Source organism: Desmodus rotundus, chromosome 2 (assembly GCF_022682495.2).
Source record: "Desmodus rotundus isolate HL8 chromosome 2, HLdesRot8A.1, whole genome shotgun sequence".
Lineage (NCBI taxonomy): Eukaryota > Metazoa > Chordata > Mammalia > Chiroptera > Phyllostomidae > Desmodus > Desmodus rotundus.
Window position 1 is genome coordinate 87,244,876 of NC_071388.1, and position 24,868 is coordinate 87,269,743.

The 24,868-nt window shown below is 38.4% G+C and overlaps 1 protein-coding gene across 1 annotated transcript in view; it reads right to left on the bottom strand.

Moving 5' to 3' along the window:
• Nucleotides 1-320: 320 nt before the first annotated feature.
• MORC1 (MORC family CW-type zinc finger 1) overlaps nucleotides 321-24,868 on the bottom strand; it is a 156,393-nt gene continuing 131,845 nt past the window's right edge. Inside the window, exons 22-26 of the mRNA XM_071220772.1 lie at nucleotides 17,585-17,731; nucleotides 13,375-13,462; nucleotides 11,744-11,797; nucleotides 3,744-3,938; nucleotides 321-1,011 (exon numbers count right to left, since the gene is read on the bottom strand). Coding sequence (XP_071076873.1) covers nucleotides 886-1,011; nucleotides 3,744-3,938; nucleotides 11,744-11,797; nucleotides 13,375-13,462; nucleotides 17,585-17,731 — 610 coding nt within the window. The 3' untranslated portion in view covers nucleotides 321-885. The remainder of the gene's footprint in view (nucleotides 1,012-3,743; nucleotides 3,939-11,743; nucleotides 11,798-13,374; nucleotides 13,463-17,584; nucleotides 17,732-24,868) is intronic.

Below are 24,868 nucleotides of genomic sequence, written 5' to 3' on the forward strand. Positions count from 1 at the left end.
TATGTAAAAATTATATGGTTTTATGTGTATTGATTGTACCTGGATGGATTCACAAGTAATTGGCAAAAGCATGCCATTTGAGAGGAGTAATTAAGTGGGTAAGCATGGGGTACAGACTTTGCACCCTATTCCACTTCACAAGTTCTGAACTTTATACTATGTGCATGTACATGAAATTAAAATTACACAATTCCACAAAAACATATTAAATGTTTATTGTTTTCTCCAAAGTTACAGACATTTCTAAACAAACACATAAAAAAACAGATATCCAAGAATATCTAAAAACACAATTCTTAACATAGGTGTAATGTGTGTTCACATCATATTTAGACTTGCTCTTTTACTACAACTGAGTAAGAAAATTACCACACATACTACGGCTCAAAGTTTTTTAAGGATTTGTTATTTTCTGTTTTATGAGTATTGGCTGCAGTGGAGAAAGAGCAGAACTGTCTTTTTCAACACACACTTTAGAAGAAGGTAACTCTGTAGTCCTCTGATACTGATTTTGAAAAGCACTGTTTTCCAGTTCTTACAATAAACTGCTTTATAGCACTGTTTTCCAGTCTTTTAAGTAAAACTAAAATTTAACACTAAGTGACCTTTCCATCTTTCCTCGTTGCTCACATGGAAATTACAGAACTCAAGAAAAAGTTTCTGAAAGAACAGGAAGAGTTAGGGAAGAGGACTGGGAAATACACAAATTGTAAATCACTCTCCATTCCCAAAGTATGCCATTTTCTTAGTATTAAACAGGATGAACTTCACAATAACAAGTACAAGGGGAAATATTTTTTGAAAGAATATTCCTTTTTCTTATTAGGTTTTCAGAAAAGGGAAATGTCTTTTCTGTTAGTTTTGAGAAGAACTTTCATTTTTTCTCTAAAGGGAGACTATGTTCCGTTCTGCAGTTCCTCTATCTGAAGTGTTCCCCAAAAGGAGATTATCTTCTTTCAGCAAAGCTTCTAAATAACAGTCAATCAGTTCCAGGTCTCCTCCTGGTCCTCCCTGCCAAAGCAAAGCAACAGTCACAGCCACAGCAGGGGAACAGGCTGCAGTGTTCATTCCTGTGAGCTCGCTGGCCTCTGAACAGTCTTCTCTATGATTCGTGGAGCAACACAACCCACCTTGCATTTCAAGAATGACTTTCACCTTTTAAAATGTTTTCACACTTAATCTCATTTTATGCTTGCAAGTGGTTAAAGAGTTGGATCATTTTTTCTTCTTCAGAGGAGGTTAATTTAACTTTTATTTTCCTTCTATCTAATTCTTTGTCATATTCTTAAAGCCCTCCTCCAGCCTCATCTCATCTTTCTGTGATAGCTGCTCATATCCCATTTTAAAAATTCATGAATCTGTAGCTTCACAGGCTAAACAGGTGAGTAGGAAAATTCTGATTTCTCTGCTTCTCCTTTTCCCTCTGCAGCGTTTTTCCCCGCAATGCTTGGCTTGTTGCCTGCCTCTGCTCCCTTTTCTCTCTTTCCCCCCAGATCTCGGAGTTAATTTCATGCTCCCCTTCCCTGGGCTTCTTGATTCATGAACAGCTGGACAAACACTCCTTCTTTACTGACCAAAATCTCACATCCCTCAGGCCCAACCATGGGATCAACCCCTCCCCAAATGAACTGATAGAAAAGAGAATTTTTAATAAGGACCTTTCAGAAATAACCCCAATTTTATTATTGTTTCCTATAAATGTCTGGCACCATCATCCTAGTTTCTCCATCCCTTATCTGTTAAATAGCATTAAATTGAATATGCTTCTGCTTTGTTCCCTCTATCCTAGATTTCTTCAGTCCTCTATTGAGGCTGAATTATTTTATGTCCCAGCTTTGTGACTAGGACCCTGTTTCTAAAGACAGATTTCCACAATATTGATATTCACCTGCATTTCCAAATACTCACTGACCCTTAGGAATACGCTGACTGATCCTTCCTGACACTGACCGCTCTCAGCTAATAGTCTAATCCTTTGGCCAATGCTCTCTACATAGCAGACTAAACTTCCACCTAGAACTTCAGGTGGGTCCCCAGCCTCTTCATGTGCCTGCTGTATCTGCTTTTGGGTCTACCTCTCCTCAAGTTTCTGCTCTATTCCACTGTATTTGCACTGGCAATCGGAAACAGTAAAAATGGAAATTTTAAGTGGGGAATGAGAGTACATATATTTGGACAGGAACCCTTTGAGTACCTCTCCAATGATACTAGACAGAGAATTTCACACTCTGCGGACTAAAGTCCTTCACTTCCTTACCAAACTTTGTGAATAAAGCAAATTAAATTAGTATAATGACACTGACTATTTTGGAGTAGAGCCAGGAGTTTGGCATAAAAGGGAGAACAAATTATTATGCTTTCATCTTTTCCTAGCAAAACATAAATTTGCTATTCTGAGACCAACAATTTTTATGAAATTTTCTCATAAAGAGTGATATTCAAGTTCTATGATATAGAATTTGATATGATATAGGTCTCTCTCGTTTTTCTTGTTAGTGAAACAACTATTACCACTGAAAGTTTACCATATGCCAGGCTTTGTATTAGACCTTTTACACATAAAAATATTTCCCACCCTTTACAGCCACAAGAACCAAAAGGAGCTCCACTCATATCCCACTTTTACAGCAATAAATAAACTTGAACAATAGGCTTATATACTATTGGTGATAGAAGCACAAATATAATTAGCACTTTTGGAAAACAGCATTAATTGTCCCTTTATATTTTAATACTGAAACATTTTGACTGTTGTCTAGACCACCCAAGGAGAGGAAAGGTCTTCTCTTTTGGCTATATACTTCAATTAAACAAAAATATTTTCTGCTTTTTATTTTGTAGTCAGTATAAGAGAACTCCCAGAGAACCCAAAATATGTATTTCTTTGAAGGAAGAATAGACTATCAGCTGGAGTGCTCACAAGCCAGGGCTGAAACCCAGGTAGTCTGGCTTCATAGCCCATGTCTCTCCCCAAACCCCTTCATGGGCAAGACAAACCTCCAGCCCTCCAGTCAGGGCTCTCAGGGGGGAGACTCGGCTCCTCCCTCTCACCCTGCGTGGCCCAGGAAAGCTCTGTCTCTGTCCCAGATTTATTCTGAGGGTTTATTCTGAGGAAAATGCCGTGTCTTCCTAGTCTCACTGGTGATTTCTCAATTTACTTCTGGCATTTACAGAAAGATTTTTCAGTCTTGGCTATATATGTTTTAATTTCTGATGTATTTTACCTAACATTTCTGTGTGCTGTGGTAGAAGACGAACTTTTCCTCACTACCGCAATCTCAGAGAAGCCAAATTCTTTATGCACTAAAATACACAAACAAACAAGATGGACGATAATCCAAATTTACCTGATATTTCCTGACCTCTCCAATCTATCCTGTAAGATTAGAAGAGTCCATTTTTATTTATATATTAGGGTAAAAATAACATAGTTTGCTATCTGAAAAAATTCTGAAAAATTTTCCTACTGGAAACATACTAGTGAGGAGACTTGAGAGGAATCACTATACCAACAGTACAAGCAAAGATTCTGATTTTGTTAAGAATAGACCTTTAAAAAAGGTTCTAGTATATACTTCTCAAAGTTCATTTATTTGCAGTTTCAATATCCTCACAGGGAAAGTAAGGACTAGGTTAATGACTTGTCCGAGGTCAGTAAATGGATGACGATGTTAGAAGCAGCTAGCCAAGTGCTCTTCCCACAACGTATATCCCTACTACTCAACTAAAATCTCATCACTTACCAGCTGAAGTTTCTGCAACACTGCTGCCAGTTTCACACGAAGCTTGTTCAGTTTATCTTCAGTAACTTTTCTTTTTTGCTCACATTGCACCAGAGATACTTCATTAATCACTGCTCTTCTATTAGCATCATAGATAATAGACTGTGCTTTTCTCTTCAGTTTCTCTTCATATTGGGCCATGTAAACATTCTGGATCTGGAAATGTTTTTTAAAACAGTTTTAATACATTTTTGAATTTTACTTTTCCCCCTAATATGAGAAAGCAATTTCATATTTCAATTATGCATATATATACCCAGTGTCAATTCCATATGTATATACTGTAAGTGGTCACATGTTCCATAAATGTTGTTTGTCCTTAAGAACATACAATCTAATAGGAGAGGAAAAGAAAAGAAGAAGAATGTATAATAGTCCAGTATCTGTAATATAAGGATGAGAGAGGCACACCAATGCATTCCCTTGTTTTGCAATGAAGACGGAACCCATTAATGGTTGAATTTGCTCTCCCACCAGTGATACCAGATTGCTCAAGGCACCAAGGGGACAGGACCCTGTAACCCTCTTTCCACAGAACCAGTAACTCACAGACAAGGACAGAATGGCCAGCCACCCGGGGCTTTTATGGCAGATAATGTTGTGTTACTTATAACTCAAGTCTGTGGCATTTGGAAAGTACAGAAGCTACAGCAAGGGGAATTCCTGTTCTGTCACTCCCTTTGGGTTCCTTTTCCTGCTGTGAAAACTACAGTTACATATGAGCACATATAACCCTTGCTAATTCAAGAGCTCTTGGTTGTTTCCAAGAGCCCGTGTTGTGTTTGAGGCACTCACAGAAGAAGTAGGTAATGGAGAGGCCAAGTGTTTCGATTTCAAAATGACTTTAATTTCTTGCATCAACATTTTGAGAGGGCCAAGGGATAGTCAGAGAAAAGAGATGCATGTCAAATCTTGTTTTGATAATCATTTAAATAGTTCTGTAATGAGATTTCTGTGCTCTAACATGACTGGGTTGTCAGGAAAATTGTTAGGTGGCCTTATTTGTCTTCTAGGACTGCCCTCCCTGCCTTGCCCCTCCTCTACCACACTCCCTCATACGTGCAGGCCCTTCCTACACACTGTCCACACGGTCCCCTTTGTACTCATTGACTTCACCGTGAATTTGTCATCTTTCTATAAATCTTTTAAACAAACAAAAATCCCTAAATGTATTAACTTCTCTTTAATAGACATTCACCAACTCTTTCCTAAATTCAAGAAACTGAACTTAACTATAGGTGGTACAAAGATATTCAGGGTTCAGTCTTTGCCCTGAAAAAAAGTCTACAGGAGGAGATAATGCGACTAATAGACGTCATATCTTATGTGAGAAAGTGCACTCGTGCCCCCAGGTAAGACACAGATATTATTAGAGTTAAGAGAAGGGTATGAATTTTCCATTAAATTAAGAGGATTAAAATCTTTACTTAAAGTAAATGCCTTAAATCTATGCCATTAACTTATCCCCAATTATTCTTGCATTTTGTGCACTATTAACTGAAAGTACTTGGGAGCAGGGATGCAAATACCACTCTAGAGCGGCAAACTCTGGTTCTAAAGGTGTCCCCCCCACCCCACGCACACACAATGCACACACAAAGTAGTCTGTTCAAGGTGAGATTTACTTGTCAGGTTGGTAGATTGCCATATAAATACATTTTAGAATTTAGAGTCTTTAACTTCCTGTAAACTTGTGTGATGCATCAGGAATTAGACTATGAAAGCCTTGATCTAACACTACCTATTTTTACCTTAGTTCCTGAGTTCCAGGCCTCATTTTTCCAGGAATACCAGGCTCATTCTTGCCTCAGCCCTCTACCCTGCTATGTCTCTCTGTTTCGTAGGTTTGACCCCAGATATAGAGAAGGCTGACTCTTTGCCTCGGGTCTGTATTGAAACACGCGCAAATATTCTGTGCTCACCTAGAATAGCCTCCCCTTCCCTAACACACACCATCACTCTCTATCCCCAGCCCCGCAGTTATTTTATGGTACACCACACTGCATGTTTATTTATTTCTGCATTTAGAATCCATCATTATGTGACACTGCATTATGTTTTATTTACGTGTTTATCTCTTTCTTTAGAATGTAACTTCAATGTAAAAAGAAAAGGTTTGGTTCACATCTGTATGTCCAATGCCTGCCACACAGTGAGCCCTAAGTAGTGGGGAGTTAGGAGGGCCAATGTGTAGCATTCGCAACAAGCGGATTTCAGACCCGGGGACCAATCCTGCCTTGCAATCCACATTCTAAGATCGTGGGAGGGAATCTACTTTTGACCATCTTCAGTTCAACCCACAAGAAGTTGATGATTTACAACTAAGACAACAACCACCTCCTCCAGGAAGCTTCACAGATGCTTCCTATGGAGGCTTCAGTCAAACGCAGAGACTGACATTTCCATGGGTTGCAGGTGGAGAAGGGTAAATAATTCAACTCAGCTGGAATAAGGACAGGGTCAGATAGTTTAGAGGTCACCAGGCATTTACAATTCTTAGTTTTCAGAACTCTAGAATTTCACAACTTCTGCCATTCTGAACAATAGACACAAAACCTTTTTTTATATAAGCAAAACAATAAAACAAACCAAAACAAAAAAAAATTTTAAGGAGATATAAAAAATTAAAAACATTATTTTTTTAAATGTATTTATTGATTATGCTATTACAGTTGTCTCATTTCCCCCCCTTCATTCAACTCCATCCTGCCCACCCCCTCCCTCCCACATTCCCCCCCTATAGTTCATGTCCATGGGTCATACATTTAAGTACTTTGGCTTCTACATTTCCTACACTATTCTTACCCTCCCCCTGTCTATTTTCTACCTACCATTTATGCTACTTATTCTCTGTACCTTTCCCCCCTCTCTCCCCCTCTCACTCCCCTGTTGATAACCCTCCATGTGATCTCCATTTCTCTGGTTCTGTTCCTGTTCTAGTTGTTTGCTTAGTTTGCTTTTGTTTTTGTTTTAGGTGTGGTTGTTAATAACTGTGAGTTTGCTGTCATTTTTACTGTTCCTATTTTTTATCTTCTTTTTCTTCAATAAATCCCTTTAACATTTCATATAATAAAAGTCATGAAAGGCAAGGACCTACATCCAAGATTACTATATCCAGCAAAGCTATCAGTTAGAATGGAAGGGCAGATAAAGTGCTTCTCAGATAAGGTCAAGTTCAAGGAGTTCAAAAACAACATTATTTAGAAAACAAAAGTAATGCTCATCAGCAACAAAAAGGAACACACTGTTGACACAGGAATGGCTCTACAGGGCATTATGCTGACAGAATAAAGCCGACCACAAAGTGACACATACTGTATGATTCTATTGCTGTAACATTTCTAAAATGACAAAATTACAGACATGGAGAATGGATCAATGGTTGCCAAGAGTTAGACATATTTGTACATGGGAGGTAGGACTATAAAGGAAGATCTTTGTGGTAATGGGAGTTCTGTATCCTGATTTTAGTAGTGGTTATACAAATCTGCACCTATGATAAAATGAGACACATATTTTACCAATGTCCTGGTTTTGATATTATACTATAATTATATGATAATGTAGGACATAAGCTTTGGGTGAAGGGTACTTGAGACCTCTGCTATTTTGTAAATTTCTATGTATCTATAATTACTTCAAAATAAAAAGTTCAAAGGACAACACTGATGATACGGTGTGACATTAAGAATGTTTACATAGCCCTGGCTGGTATAGCTCAATGGACTGAGTGTGGACCTGTGAACCAACCATAGGGTCACTGGTTTGATTCCTAGTCAGGGCACATGTCTGGGTTGCAGGCTGCATCCCAGTAAGGGGAGTGTGAGAGACAACCACACATTGATGCTTCTTTCCCTCTCTTTCTCCTTCCCATCCTCTCTTTTTAAAAATAAATAAATAAATAATCTTTAAAATAGTTTATATAGCACATTACATTCAAAGTCATATTTAGTCTCTCAAAAGTTCACTGTCTTGTAACCAGCGAACTATATATCCTTCAAATACTACCAGCCTGTTTCCGATTTATTCTTTTGTGTTTCTCAGGCTAACATCTTCAGGAGGTTTCCATAAAATATGGCAATTTTCACAACTTTTAAAGATCAAAATAAAGGGACTTCTATTTGTATTAACACTTTAATGAAGGTGAGTAGAGATTTGTAACAAAATGAGAAGCTCAGTTCTGCTGGATAAACTTACCCTTGTAAAGGTATTTTAGGCAGATCAAAATCCAAAAACTACAGTAATTCAGAACAAAATTAGAATTTGAGAGAAAGGCTATTCAACTGAGATTTTAATTTTCTGCCTTGAATTTAAAAAGTCAGAGCTCTGAAGTTCCAAAATCCAAACAAGTTTGCACATGCATAAAGGAAGATTTTGTACCATAGTTACAGGGATATGCATGCAAATGTTTATGTGGGCAGGCTCTAGAGCAGACACAACGAATTTTGATTCAACACACAAAAAGTAAGATCCAGATGCATTCAAAGTTCCTGATTGAATACCACCAAGATATAGACTTTGGTGACAGAGGATTGTTAACTTCAAAGATTTTATAATCTAGTTGGGGAAAAAATAAAATAATCAGAAACTACAACAACACAAGGCAGAAAATTTAATGCTAAAACCAAGTTTTAAGGCTCCCCCAGGGCACAGAAAGTCAAGATTAATTTCCCATGGAGAGACTGAGCAAGACTTGATGGAGAAGGCAGCACTGAGCAAGACTTGATGGAGAAGGCAGCACCTCTACATAGGGTGTGGAGGGGAAGAACTTCAAGAGGCCATCTGTGGACCAGGAGAGTGGATAAGAATATTCTGGGGACAGCACCATGAAAGGCTCAGAGGCAAGCTAGTCTAGTACGTTGGAGCAATTCCAATTTGGATGGACCAGACAGCTTGTGAGATGGGAAAATGAAAGATGGCGGTTCAGCTCAGGCTGTGCAGGACCACCAATGCTGTCGTGATTCAGTGACTGCTCCAGCAGTAGTCATGGAAACCACTGATGTGGTCAGGATGAGGTGACCACAGAAGTCTGTGATTAATTCTTCAAGCTGGCTGCACAGATTACCAATTAGAATATTTCTTGATGGGACACTAAACAACCCACCTACTACACTCACACACACCTCTCCAACATTTCACCGGCAGCATCTCCCCCATATATGCTTCATCATGTAATATCAGGGTGTCTAGTGAATAAACATTAATTATCTTACACCAACAGGCTGAGAAGATGTAGTATACCTGTTGTAAGTAATACATGCAAACTCTATCACAAAGCTGAAATATTACCATCAAGATAAGAATAAAATGAAAGAAAGGGGTATAGTAAAAAGAGCTTTGAAGAGGGACAAATCTGGGTTCCAACACTAAATCTACTACTTGCATTGTGACATTGGAATATTATCTTTCTGACTCTCCATTTCTTCATTACGAACATGGAGAGAATGGTACCCACTCCTCAAAGTTGTAAGAGTTAAATGAGGGAACAGATACAAGATATAAGAGGCTGTTTATAAGGCCTAGCTCAGTGGTCTAGCTCTAGTAGCTCTTGATCAATCACAGTTTTACAATCACTGATGATAACACTGTTAGTGCTAAAATAGGGTCAAAATATATTGAAAGAAAACTTAGTTTTTTATTCTATTCTACTTTGGAAATGTTGACAAGTCTTTAAGCTGAAAATGTTCAATCACTGCTTTCAACAGGACATTATTTAGAAAATAAGCTCCTTTTCAGTTGAATAATGATAAACTAAGACCGACAGGGCGCCTTCATCTGTGCGTATCACAGTCCAGTAGGTGCTGAATCAGAAACAGAGGCAAATACATCAACTTGGGTGTTCAACTTAGGCACACCCTAAAATCCAAATACAGCCTTTTTAAGAAGAAATCTGGTTTAGGTTCTAATTTTCCTTTCACGTTTGCCTACCTACATGTCTTTGGGAACTTCAGAATTCCATTTCCTTTATAAAACCAGACTATTCAATATACTCTATTTCCCACTACAGATATGAGGCAATGCCTTTGCTTATAGTTGTGCTTTGCATAACTCCTGGGGGTACCATTCACTTCCCAGTCTTCATAAATTTACATGTTGTTATGATAGCTTTCCAGAACATGGCTATAAGCATTGTTTTTTTAAAAAAATTAACAGTAAAATTGAAGATCTAATTGGCTTAATTAAGCAATTCATTCATTAAACAGCATCCCGTTTGGCAAGGAGAAGGGCTCACCAAGAGGTGGTACAAAATGGAAGGCTTTTATAGAAAGAAGGGTAGCACAAGGGAGCTGTTAACAAAAGGAAGGATTATTTTCAGACCAGGAAATCTTCTGGGGGTGAATGAACAAGGGTTTTTATTATTCAGATTGCCTCTTCTTTCTGTGGAGGATGAGGACTGCCCATATGACAGATTGCCTCAGTAATGTTAACCAGAAAATTCTGGATTGGATGATTAAAAATGTGTTTCTAGGAAAAGGTTAAAAACAGTAATTAGGTCAGGTATTAAATCTAGGTTTGGCATCATGGGCTTTAACACAAGTGATGCTATTTTAACCAACTATAGAAATGATCCCTGAAAGTATAGTCTTATGAGTGATGCTATTTTGAGCCTGTGGTTTTCTTTAACAGTATAAGAACATGGAAGAAGATGCTACTACATGTGCTAAGGATGGAGCTGGTGTACCTCTTTGAGCAAACACAAGGGTCAGTGAAGAGCTAACATCTCAATATTAATCTGGTGTCAAGAAAAGTTCTAGGCTACTGTGGCTTCTATGATGAATCTGTGAACCTCTGGCTGTCCTGGCTCCAACACTAATTCCCTATGTCAGCTTGAAGATAACTGTTGGAGTTCACATCTTGGATTCTCAGTTCCCCTGAGTGTGAATTAGGGACTTGAAGACATTTTTCTGACATTTCTCTAGTAGAACTGAAAGACACTATGGACTCTATTCCCCGCCCCTCCAAAAATCTTTAAGAACTAGATACACACTATTATTTAAGACTGTAAAAATCATCATCCCTGGCTGAGTAGCTCAGCTAGTTAGAGCATCATCCCAATACGCAAAGGTTGCAGGCTTGATCCCCAGTCAAGACATATACAAGAATCAACCATTGAATACATAAATAAGTGGAACAACAAAGTGATATTTCTCTCTCCCCCTTCTCACCCCCTTCCTCTCTCTCTAAAATCAATAAAGTTTAAAAAAGAAAAGAAAATTAAAAAAAATTAAAACATCTACTGAGAGAGACAGAAGTTGTAATGAAATACACCAAAATAGTAATAGCAGTGATCTTAGAATGGGTTGGAACTATGGATATTTTTTTAATTTCTTTTACTTTTTTGTTAGCATTAATTATTTTTATAACTACTTTTATAATGGGAAAATCTTAAAACTTTAAAAACTGTTGATAGGACACTAAACAAACAGACAAACAAAAAGCCCTGGGAGATATGAACTTGTATAGAGTACAGCAGGTAGTTTCGCTGTTTCATTATAACATTGATGAGATGCCACAGGAACGTAACTCTTGTTCACATCAACAGACTATGGTAAAACTAGTTTATTGTACAGGATTTCACTTAAAGTCACAGAACCTTCTCATGATGTTAAGAGAGGACTTAACTGTAATCAAAACTTTAATTACGAACAATTTCTGGTGTAGTCCAGTGTCTCAGGAATTCAGTGAATCTATTTCTTTAAGACTCTGAATGGCATGTTTCCACTACAAACAGTAGTCCTTCTCCAAGTGTTTCATAAGCTTTGTGCTGTGGAAACACTTACATTTCCAAAGTTAAAAGGATGTTTCTCTGTGACATCTGATATGCTGCATTAATGTAAGTCTTGATAAGTGAATGCAAATTTGATTTCCTTCCAAACCCAACATTTGGAAATGTACATTATTTGTCCCTTGGAATACAGGATCATTTAGAATAAAAATGATTAGGTTGAAAGGAAGCTTACCTGTTTGAAACACATTTTCAGCTTTCTGTTTGTCTGCTCTGGGCATTGCTCCAGCTGTTTTTGTAAATTATAATAAAACAGGATATTAACTTTTAGAGAATCAGCTATCTATAAGACTTATAACATGCAAAATCTAGTATAAAAGAAACATCAAAGCTTAGAACTGGCTTTGGTTAATATTGATACAGGGGGTCTTTTAAGCCTGGGTCTAATTAAGTTAATTCACTAGGGTATATCTCGCCTCATTCCAAAAGATGATTAAAGCAGTCCACATAATTAACACAGCATGGTTAAAAAAAATTGCAAATGACAAAATTAAAGTGAAGGAAAAGTAAATGATAAATAATAAATATTCAAAGCAATGTCAAGAAGGCAGTTGGAGTCTGGATTTCTTGGTTGAGCTCTCCACAGAAATAGACTGGGGAGGCACGGGCATAGGGATGGGATCTGAAGCCAGAGACTAGTTGAGGTCACCTGGAAACACCATTTAACAGCCAGAAGAAAGTGTTCCAGAAATGAGTCCTCAGGTATGTCCATACTTAGATACCAAACAGAGGAGTTGCCCTCAAAGACAGGAAGGAAGCAAGAAAATGAGAAGAATGCTATTGTGGAAGCTACACAAAGAAAGTGATAAAAAAAAGGAGAAAGTGGTCGGCTGGGCTGAAGGCTTCTGAGAGGTCAGCTAAGGTAACTGACTGCTGCATCTGTCAGCACAGTGGTCCCTGGTGGCCTCACAAGACAATCCCGTGAAGCAGTGGAGTCAGAAGTCTGACAGGAGAGGGTGAGGTGAGAGTGCAGGGTAGAGAAGCAGAAACAATGGTTGTAGGTTAGAAAACTAAGGACTTCACCCAGGATCAGATTAAGGCATATAGAACTTTGGACTAATTAATAATTTGGTGCTCTTTGCATTGATAGTCTTTCCATGTGCATCCATCCTTTCCACAAGCAGCACTGATCACAGGGGCGGGAAGAAGCCCTTCCACCGGCCACACCACAGAGCTGTTCTCCGCTCCCGTGAGTGGCTCTGGGAGCCACAGGCCTGCACACCCCACTCAGCTTCACTGCAGCCTGACACAACCTGGCAGCTTGGGGACATCAACTGTGGGAGAGTGTGAGGCTCACCCTGCACACCTCAGGTTGCTGATCAAAGTTTTCCTTCTCTTTATATGGTACTGTCCCTGGGAATAGAAATGATAAATACAATTGTCTTCATTTTTCCGTGTGATGTCTTAGTGATTCTAATAAGACTAGTTCTCTGAGCAACTAGCGTGACTGACCCACCTCATCCTCACCTCAGTTCCTCAGGAGAGGCGGCTGAGGAAGTTTGTCTAACTGAGGAAGTGTGTCTAAGAGACTGAAACTCTGTTTTTGGTGCAAAGAAGGAAAGTCAGGAACTATGTACCATTCCTTTTGATCTCTGCAACCAACTGTTCTCAATCTGTAAGATCTTCCTGAAGCTTATTTAATCCTTGGACACATTGGTTTTAATTATGAGTCATCTATTAGGCATAACAATCCTTATCTTCGTTCACTTAGTTCTTCTTACTGGTAACACTTGACATTTTTGTTTACCGAAGATTAAATTCAGGCTCTTCTGCCATTTCCTCAGAGTTCCACAAAAGCTAGCTTACCTCCAAACTTGCTACAAATTCCTCCACAGATAAGTAGCCAAATTCTGATGGTGGCTGATACTCCGGAAAGAAATACAGAATAATCTCCCTGGGAATAAAATCACAGCAGAGATGGGAATATATTTGTGTTAATATTTACAGTTTTAAGGAGATTCAATCTGAACAGTTAAAATCCTCAGCATTGCATAATATCAAATATAACACACATGCGCACTCCTGTACACACTCTGCCGAATATTTGTCTGGGTAGCAAGATGATGAGCGGTTGGGGGCAGAATGATAAAGGGCCTGTGGGAACCTGAGATGAGCAGCAGTCAGATGGAATAGAAAGAAAAGCTGCATCTGGATTTCCTGGGAGAGGGGACCTGTGGTCAGTTTTATGGCTGGCTTGGTGGGACAGAGGCGTGAGAGGTCTTTACACAAACCACTCCTCTCTCCCCCTAAATCCAGCCTCCCTTCTTCCAACACAGGGCTGAACCCTCTTCTGAGCGTTGGTCCTTTTCATGGTGGATATAAATTCTTTTGGGCTTAGAGCTTCAGAGCAATCTTCTAAGGAAGTACTTCTAGAAAAACATGGTAATTGAGGATGAGAATGCAGCACCGTAAGTACTGAGAGAAGGGATCCTAGCCCATGTTTGGGGAGTCCCAAAGAAGAGGAGCTAGCCAGCAGTGAGGAGCAGGGGGTGGGGGCATGTGCAGGACGTATCCTAGACCAACTGCACCACACGTTGGGGAACTGAGTGTTTTCCAAAGGTTCTGCACCGCTGGTCAAATTCAACCACTTTTTAGAATGTGCTAAAAGTGTGCTAAGCATTGCTACCTGCTTTATACACACAATTTCATGTAATTTTTATGGAAACTCTGACTGAGAAGTTATCCCTATCATGAATCTCTCCAGTTTCCCTGTAATTAAGGACACTATCCCCAGCTCCTCCATCAGGCTCAAGCAGGTTGGCTGTGCTCTTTTCCAGTATTCAGCCTTTCCCTCTCTCCTCCATAGAGCTGCTGAGAAACAGCTTTCCCCTGAGGGATTCTGTCCCATAGGACTGACTAGAGAAGCAGACAGGTTATCCAGTTCCTGGGGAGCCAGGCACAATCACACAGACCTTTTTCTTTTCCCAAAAAATTAGATCAGGAAAACTGTTGGATGCTGTTAAAAAGAAAAAAACTCTAAGATACCACAAACCACAAGTAAAGAAGAAATCTTTTCACTGGTGAAATGTGAGAAAACATACTGCTACTGCTTAAGGCAAAAGAGAAAACTGGTAAATGAGCAACTCGTTTTGTTCCAGTTAAAGCTTTGTATTTTGTACAATTCCTTTTCCACTGAATATTTCAATAACACAATCAGCACAAAATTTCAAGCTGGCATAGAAAAGAGCTGCTTATGAATACATTCAGCTCTCAGAGTGTTCAATTGATAATTGTACGATGACTTCAGGCAGGAAAGATTCTACATGCCCATTAGGGAGTGGTTTCAGGGAAATTTTCTATTGATGCCTAATTATAGAAGTGGATCCACTTTAAAGTTTTAGTACAATCACCCATATTATCTCCTTTTTGATCACATGTAACTCATTACAATTAATAGTAATGATACACTTAGATACAGAACCAAAATTAGCCAAGTAAAAAAAAAAGAAAACGATGATGCCTAGTGGCACATCCATACTCTGCTGTAACGCAGACAGGTCTCTGCAGGCCTCATGGTACGGACACACACACGCACTTTCATATGTATGCATATGTGTATATTTCTGTGTGTATGCATATGTGTGTGTGTGTCAGTGGGTATGTATACCTACGCATGTGTACACATACACAGTGGTTAAGAGCATGAGATTCCAAATCAGGGGGCCAGAGGTTAAATAAACCCAGCCCTGTCCTTAGTAGGTATATAATTTCTTTGAGACTTTCAGTGTACCACTGTTTCTCTGAGCTTCTGTTTCCTTATCCATTAGAAAAGTGTTAAAAATAATACCAGTCATACATCTGTGGAAATAAAGAGCAAATATATACAAAGCACTTAGGTGAATGTCTAAAATATAGCAATGGTTTGAAAATTACAGCTGTTAGTTACCAAGAAAGCCTGTCACAATCAGTGCATGTGTAATCACATCCATACATTTTTAATAATATGCACACACTTATTCAACTATACACAGGCACATACATATATAATTTATTGAATACTACAGTGTCTCAGTGACCAACTGACATGCCTGAATCTTAGAACTCGTAAGTAAAAAAACTGGGTTCAAATTTATGGCTACCCAACTCAAAGGTGAAAATCTTACATATTACTTCTGATCAAATACTGACAGAAAGTAAGAAACTGGTTGGAGAATCCCATTCTTTAGGGTCTACACCATAGGCCAGTGATTATCAACTGGTATGCCTCAAGAATTTTTAAAACATGTGCCCTGGCTGGTGTGGCTCACATGGTTGGATTGACAACCAAAGGTAGCTAGCTCGATTCCCAGTCAGGGCACATACCTAGGTTGCAGGTTCCACCCCTAAAGTCCCGAGATTGGGTGCATGCAAGAGGCAACCAATCAATGTTCCTCTCTCTCTCTCTTCCTCTCTCTATAAAAGCAATGAAGAAATGTCCTCCCATGAGGAATACATATATATGTATATTTTTTCTGAAAAAACATGCAGTACCTGACTAGTCTGGGGCATTGACCTTTTTTTCCTTAGATTGTCAGACAACAAAATGACAACAGCCCAGCCAACACAACAATAGCTGTCTGGTGTGAATGAATCAAAATTGTACTTATTTTTTGTCAGAAGAGCAAAAAATATATTTTTTGGTGTGCTGCAGAATTTTAGTAATTAATTTGTGTGTGCCATGAGATGACAAGGTTGAAAATCGCTGCTATAGGCCACAGCAACATGAGACTCCACTGGAGAGGTGGTCTTCTTCAACCTCACAACGTCCGTGCAACACTGAGGTCTGGCCTGCTTCTGTGTCTTTCCCAGGCTAGTGTAAGCTTGCCAACCCAGGCACTATAGTATATTTGGTGGTCAGAACTTAAGTGTTCAGAAATGTAGCATTCTAGCTTCGTTTCCTGGTTAATAACTTGTCTCTGGATCCCTGGTATCCTTAGTAAAATGTGTTCTGATGCAAAGTCCAAGGTAGATCCACCTACAAGTAAGCAAGAGCGCTTCCTCCTTTCTTCTGCAGTAGGACAGGTGTTGAGAGTGGGCTCCTAAACCAGAGTAGGTGGGGCCTGCATGCCCTTATAAGCACAGATCCACAGCCCTGGATGCTGCCACAGAAATTTCCACAAAGCCCAGGGCAACTGCAGAATTGAGTTCATGTCATACATATACAGCCAACCTCTATCTTTCTTTTTCTTTCTACCTGCTTCTAATCTTTGCTTATACCTGCTTCTAAGTCTCTTCTCTAGGGAGATTTTATCAGTCACTCATCAGAAAGTGAAAATAACTGTCCTAAGGAAAAACATCTTCCAGCTAGGGCATATTGCTGGTCTCCTTGGCCAAAAGCATCTTATCACACACAGTCTCCTCATAGTCTGTAAAGCCCAACCAAACCAACTAGCTTCCCTAACATGGTGATATTACTACCCCTGCTGTCCTCCCCTCCCAAGTGACATCTATTACGGAGCCCTCTTTGGTATGCTAAGTTCTTTGGCCTGATTGTAAAACCCTCTCTTATCATTGGGCCATATTTGGAAAAAATCTCTAAATCCTGGACTTTACTCCCTCTGGGTCTACATCTTTTGAGAACTGAGATCCTCACTAACCAGGCCCACAATTGCAACATTCTACACTGAGTCAAAAAGTAAAACTCAATTTCCCCCAGGAAGTTTAGTATCTAAAGTTCCAAAAGACTTTTCAGAAGTCCATACAAATGTCATGAGGAATAATAACAGGAAGGAAGGAAGGAAGTTAGTTAATTCAGTAAGGCAAACCTACTAAGAATTCTTTACTGCATTCAGGAGAGGACTAATATCCACCACATTGCCAGACCATGTAACGACAGGCAGTCAACCACTGCAGTTCTATTTCAAGGGACAGTAAACCCATGGTAGATCTAAATCTGTGTAGTTAGGGGACAAGTCATAAAGTCATTTAATTGAATTTGCTCATTAACATTACCACTTAATAAGGAAAAAAGTCAGGAGTTATCACTGCTTAGAAAATTCAGCAAAGCATATGGAAATATGTTAGTAAGTATCTTTACCATAAATTAGACGTCAATTTTCTTACTGTTTCCTTGACAGATGTGCTCTGATAAGACTTTGTCAGCGAAGAGGCACCTTCACAGCCACCACTTACAGAAACTCTGGCTTTGTGTCCAGAACTTGGATTTAAATCTTCCAATGGTACACTTAATTTCAAAGTAAGAGTCACATTAGATACTCATAAACTCAGAAATGTCAATATAGGACAAGTGAAATAATACACACCAAATGAAAGCAAGGACAAAAGTGTTAAGCTGAAAATTGTCATTTATGTAGTTACATAAAATCAATTCTCAAGTAGAAAAATTACTGTTTATTCCTGACAAATCTTGTTCCAAGGTTTCTGGGTGGTCACAATTAAATAAAATTGGTGGTGATTTATTCTTAACTACAGTAGTCATATATACCATTTGTCTCTTATTTGCTAAAAAGAAGCTTTAAAAAAAGTTCTATTTTAGCTTGGGGGCAAGTTCGTACAGAAATAAAACCAAAAAGGAGCAAAGTCAACCGAAAGAAAAATGTAGTCAAGTGTGAAGGAAGAAGAGTGTTCCGGGTGAACTGGAATGTACAAAAATAAACTGATGAACAAAATAAAACCAAAGGCAATGGATACCTGGAACAGATGGACAGATCTCAGAGGGGAGAGGAGTGAGGGGACTGGAAGAGTTTTGCCAAATAACATATAAGCATAGCTCATGGACACAGAAAACAGTGTGGTGAAGGCTGGGGGTGGGGGCATGTGGGCTGGGTGGATGGGGGCCACAGGGGGTGGAGGTATCTGTAATAGTGTCAACAATAAAAAAGAAATTAGATAACAATGAGGTATTTTAAAAGAGTAATAAGTGATCTAAAAGAAGATGATATGATTTGATAGTGTGCCTTGTCAGAAGTGGAGTGGGTTATTTATTTTTTTAGCACAGCAGGTGGAAGTTGTTTAATGTAGACTCTAAGAAAATTATTATGCCTCATTAATAGGACCTTGGAGGTTCATAATTAGGATTCAATTTTTTTAACTTATTTTTATTGTATTTTTCCAATACCATTCATTCCTCTTATATGCTATACCACATTGACCAAACAAGCCCCCTCCTCCCCGCTGCAATCACCACACTGTTGTCCAAGTCCATGAGTTCTTTTCCTTTTTAGCTCAATCCGGGCCCCTAACTACCCTTCCCCCAGAGCTGCCAGACTGCTCTCTATCTGAATCGGTCTCTATTTTGCTTGTTAACTCAATTTGTTCATTAGATGCCACATATGAGTGAAATCATATGGTATTTGTCTTTTGAGAGCCTGTCTACTATCACTTAGAAAAATGTTCTCCAGGTCCATCCATGCTGTTGCAATAGGAAAAAGTTTGTTTTGTGGCCCAGTATAATTCCATTGTGTAAAAATACAATTATTGTTTTATCCACTCATCTACTGATGGACAATTGGCTGCTTCCAACCTTGGTTATTGTAAACAAGGCAGCAATGAATATAGGGTTGCTTACATTCTTTTGAATTGGTGTTTTGGGTTCCTTTGGATATATTCCCAGAGGTGGGATTGCTGGGTCAAAAGGCAGATCCATTTTTCATTTTTTGAGGTATCTCCATACTGCTTTCCACGGTGGCTACACCAGATTGCATTCCCACCAACAGTGCAAAAGGGTCCCCCTTTCTCCCTATCTTCCCCAGCACTTGTTTGTTGATCTATTGATGATTGCCATTCTGTGTACCAGTGTGAAGTGATATCTCATTATGGTTTTATTTTACCTTTTTCTCGAGATTAGTGACATAGAGCATATTTTCATATGTCTATTGGGCTCTTTGCAGAAGAGACTATTCAGGTCCTTTGCCCGTTTTTTAATAGAAATGTTTTGGGGGGGATTTTTTTTTTTGGTGCTGAGTTGTATAAGTTCTTTATAAATTTTGGGTATTAACCCTTTATCATGTGTATTGGTGAACATGTTATCCATTTAAAGGGTTGCTTTTTATTTTTGTTGATGGTTGTTGCTGTGCAAAAACTTTTTATTTTGATGTAGTCTCATTTGTTTATTTTTTCTTTTGTTTCCCTTGCCTGAGGAGATATATCAGAAAAACTACTACAAGCATTGTCTGAGATTTTACTTCCTAGGTTTTTTTCTAGGATTTTATAGTTTCAGGTCTAACATTTAAGTCTTTAATCAATTTTGAATTTATTCTTGTTTGTGGTGTAAAAAGGTGGCCTAGTTTCATTTTTCTGCACATATATATCCAATCTTCCCAACACCATTTATTGAGTAAACTATTTTTAGCCTACTGCATGTGCTTGCTTCCTCTGTCAAGTATTAATTGACTGTGAAGGTGTGGGTTTATTTCTGGGCTCTCTATTCTGTTCCATTGGTCTTAATGTTTTTAGGGCAGTACAGGGTGCTTTGACTACTATGGACTTATAGTATAGTTTGAAATTGGGTAGTGTGATCCCTCCAACTTCGTTCTTCTCTCTAGGGATTACTGTTGCTATGCGGGGCCTTTTGTGGTTCCATATAAATTTTTGAAATATTTGTTCTAGTTCTGTGAAATACATCACTGGTTATCTTGATAGGAATTGTGTTGAATCTATAGATTGCTGTGTGTAGTATGAACACTTTAATGATATTAATTCTTCCTATCCATGAAGATGGTATGTGCTTTGACTGATCTGTATCTTCTTTAATTTCTTTCTTCTTTAATTATAATTTTTCGAGTACAGGTGTGGTTACATTTATTCCTAGAGATTTTATTTTTTGAAGCAACTGTGAATTGGATTTTTTTAAATTTCCTTTCCTGATAGTTCATTCATCATTGACATATAAAAAAGCAACTGATTTCTGGATATTTACTTTGAATACTGCTACTTTACTGTTCTAGTAGTTTCTTATTGTATCTTTAGGGTTCTCTAAATATAGTATCATTTCACCTGCAAATAAACACAGTTTTACTTCTTCCTTTCCAATTTGGATTCCTTTTATTTCTTCTTCTTGTCTGCTGTGGCTAGGACCTCCAGTACTATACTAAATAAGAGTGGTGAAAGTGGACATTCCTGTCTTTCTCCCAATCTTAAGGGAAATGCTTATTATTTTTGCCCATTGAGAATGATGCTGGCAGTTGGTTTGTCATATATGGCCTTTATTATGCTTAGGTATGGTCCCTCTATTCCCACTTTGCTGAAAGTTTTTTATCATAAATGGGTGCTGGACTTTATCAAATGCTTTTTCTACATCTATTGATATGATTGTGTGGATTTGTCTTTCATTTTGTTTATGTGGTGAATCACATTTATTGATTTGCAAATGTTGTACCAACCTTGCACCCCTGGAAAAAATCCTATTTGATCATGGGGTTTGGTCTTTTTGATGCATTGCTGTTCAGTTTGTTAATATTTTGTTCAGGATTTTAGTGTCTATGTTCATCAGGGATATTGGCCTATACTTTTCTTTCTTTATAGTGTCTTTATCTGATTTTAGAATTAGGATAATGTTGGCCTTGATAAATGAGCTTGGGCATCTTCTACCCTCTTGAATTTTCTGAAGTAGTTTGAGAAGGAGAGGTGTTAGTTCTTCTTGAATATTTGGTAAAATTCACTTATGAGTCACCCAGTCTAGGGCTTTTGTTTGTTGGGAGTTTTTTTACTGCCTTTTCACTAAACATAATCTATTCAGATTCTCTGATTTTTTTTTTTCTGATTTAGTTTTGCAAGATTTTGTGTTTCTAGAAATTTATCCATTTCTTCCTGGTTGTCCAATTTGTTGGAATTAAGTTAGTTATAATATTTTCTGATAATCCTTTGTATTTCCTTGGTGCCTGCTGTTATTTCACTTCTTTCATTTCTGATTTTAATTAGTAGGGTCTTCTATTTATCTTGTTCAGTCTGGTTAAAGGTTTGTCAATCTTGTTTATATTTTCAAAGAACTAGCTCTTGGATTCACTTATCTTTTGTATCATTTTTAGACTCTATTTCTTTTTTTCTGCTCTTATCTTTATTATTTATTTCCTTCTACTCACATTTGGCTTTGTTTGTTTTTTTTTTTTTCAAGTTCCTTTAGTGTAAAGTTAGATTGTTTATTTGAGATTTTTTTGTTTCTTGACGTAGTCCTGTAAAACTACAAATTTCCCTCTTTGGATTGCTTACCCAGTGTCCCACAGTTTGGATTCTTGTGTCATTTGCTTTGAGGTATCTTTTGATTTCTTCCATGATCTCTTATTGTTAACCCATTCATTGTTTAGTAACATGTTATTTAGTTTCCATATCTTTATTTTTCAGCGTTCTTGTGATAGATTTCTAGTTGATAGCATTGCAGTCAGAGAAGATGCTTGACATGATTTCAATCTTAAGTTTATTGAGATTTGTTTTGTGTCCTAACATGAGGTCTATCCTAGAAAATGTTCCATGTGCACTAGAAAACAATGTATATTCTGCTGCTTTGGGGTAAAATGCTCTGAACACAACAATTAAATCCATTCGATCTGGTGTATCATTTAAGGCTGCTGTCTCTTTGATGATTTTCTGCCTGGAAGACTATCCATTGAAGTCAATGGGGTGTTAAAATCCCCAACTAGGGCTGCATTTCTGTCAATCTCTCCCTTTATGTCCATCAAGATTTGCTTTACATGTTTAGGTGCTTCTATGTTAGGTGCTCCTTGTATACGTGTTTACAAGGGTTATATCCTCTTGTTTGTTTGTTACCTTTATCATTATGTAGTGTCCTTTCTCTCTTACTATAGCCTTGGTTTTAAAGTCTATTTTGTGGGATATAATTGCTGCTACCCCAGCTTGTTTTTTCTTTCTTAGTCTTTTGATCTGAGATGGGTCTCTTGGAGGTAGCATATATATGGGTCTTGTATTGTTATCCATTCAGGTACCCTATATCTTTTGGTCAGAGCATTTAAGCCATTTAAATTTAAGGTGATTATTGATAGATGTGTATGTAGTGGAATTTTATTGTCAGACCATTTTCCTATTTTTTTTTCTTTCTGTTTTTCTTCATAAAGCAAGCTCTTTAACATTTGTTGCAGTACTGATTTGGTGTTAACAAACTCCTTTAGCTTTGTCTTGTCTGGAAATCTCCTTATTTCTCCTTCAATTTTAAATGATAGCCTTGCTTGGTAAAGCAGTCTTGGTTGTAGGTTATTGCTTTTTATCACCTTGAATATTTCATGCCACCCAATTCTGGCCTGAAATGTTTCTGTTGAGTAATCAAATGCCAGTCTAATTGGTGCTCCCTTATAGGTAACTACCTGCTTTTCTCTTGCAGATTTTAGGATTCTCTCCTTGCTTTAAGCCTTGCCATTTTAATTATGAGGTGGCTCGGTGTAGGCTTCTTTGGGTTGAACTTATTTAGGACTCTCTGAGCTTCCTGGACTTGTGTGATTTTTTTTCCTTCACCAGATTAGGGAAGTTTTTGGTCAATATTTCTTTAAAGTTGTTTTCAATCTCTTGCTTGCTCTCTTCTCCTTCTGGTGTTCGCATGACACAGATTGTTACACTTAATGTTATCCAGAATATTTCTTAAGCCCTTCTCATTTAAAAAAAAATTCTTTTCTTTTGTTACTCTGCCTGCGTGTTTTTTCCTACCTTGTCTTCCAAAACACTGATTCAGTCCTCTGTTTTATCCAACCTAAAGTTTATTCCTTCTGGTGTATTTTTTATTTCAGATATAGTATTCTTTATTTCTGATTCATCCTTTTTTATGGTCTCTATGTCTTTTTCATGCGGTTGAGTAACCTTATAATCATTACTCAATGCTCTGATAAATTGCTTGCCTCCATTTCATCTAAATGCTTATTCTGGAGAACTCTATTGTTCATTCATTTGGGGTCTGTTTTTTGTCTTGCCATTTTGGCGGCTTCTTTGTGTTTTCCTACTTAGTTGTTACACTAATCAGCCATCAAACTGGTCAGCTGTTAATCTAATCAAGCTGTAATCAGCAGCTGGGCTTAAGCACCACAGGGTGGGGCAGAGTAATTCTTGTGGGCCAAGGTATTGCCTCCCCTAAGGCTGATGCCATTTAGAGAGGGCTCTGCATGAGACAGATGGCTCCTGCAGTATGGGGGACGATTCAGCACAGGGATCTTGGTGGCTGTTCCTTCAGTTCTCTCCCCAGAGCTACAACCCCAGACTTTCCTCCAGCATCTCTAGTTTCTGCCTTCTGTCTGGTTGATCCCAGGGTAAGTCGCTGCAAGTGAAATTTTGTGCATTGGTCCTTTAAGAGGCTCTCTGCATTTCCATCCATTTCTCCCTGGGAGACAGAAACTGCTACTTTTCACAGCTGGATGTTATCTGGCTTCCTTTCTGGCTCTGCTGCTATAGGCTGGGGAGCCTAGCTTCGGGTTTAGACCTCACACTTCTCAGGGGGAACCACCCAGTTCCTGAATTTCCACCCTCTGGAACTTCAGCGGCTGCCCATGGGAGCCCAGCCAGCCCTCACATGCCTCCTCCACATTCCCTACCATTCACATTATGGTGAAGTGGTTTCTTCTGTCTGTCTCTGGTTATAAGGCTTCTATCCAGCTAGTATTCAGTTGCTTATTCTGGATGATTTCTCTACAATTTAGTTGTAATTCCAGACTAGTCCTGTGAGGAGATTAGTGTAGCTTCCACTTATTCTCCACCATCTTGGATCTCAAGCCTGTCATTATTTCTTCAAATAGGTTCTCATTCCCTTGCACACTCTCTTCTGGTGTAGATGATGTTATGCTTTATGGCTCCCAAAAGTTTCTTAAACCCTCACTATTTAAAAAAAATTCTTTTTTCATTAACATTTTTTTATTGTTGCTCAAGTAGTTTTCTGCCTTTACCCCCCACCCCTCCCCACCACCCCAGCCCTCCCCACCCCCTTCCCCTGCTTCCACCCCCACCCTCCTTGTGATTGTCCATGTGTCCTTTATAATTGTTTCTGTAAACCCTTCACCCTTTCCCCCATTATCCCCTCCCCCTCCCCTCTGGTCACTGTCAGCCTGTTCTTAATTTCAATGTCTTTGGTTATATTTTGTTTGCTTGTTCGTTTTGTTGATTAGGTTCCAGTGAAAAGTGGGATCATATAGTATTTGTCTTTCACCGCCTGGCTTATTTTTTCTTTTTGCCACTCTTCATTGGTGTTTTTTTCTACTTTGTCTTCCAAATCAATGATTTGTTCCTCTGCTTCATCTTATCTGATGTTTATTCCTTCCAGTGTACTGTTTATTTCAGATATTGCATTCTTTAATTCTGACTGGATTAATTCTTTGATCCTTTTTAATGATTTCTTTTCTCATGCTGCTGAGCACCCTTATAATCATTACTTAAA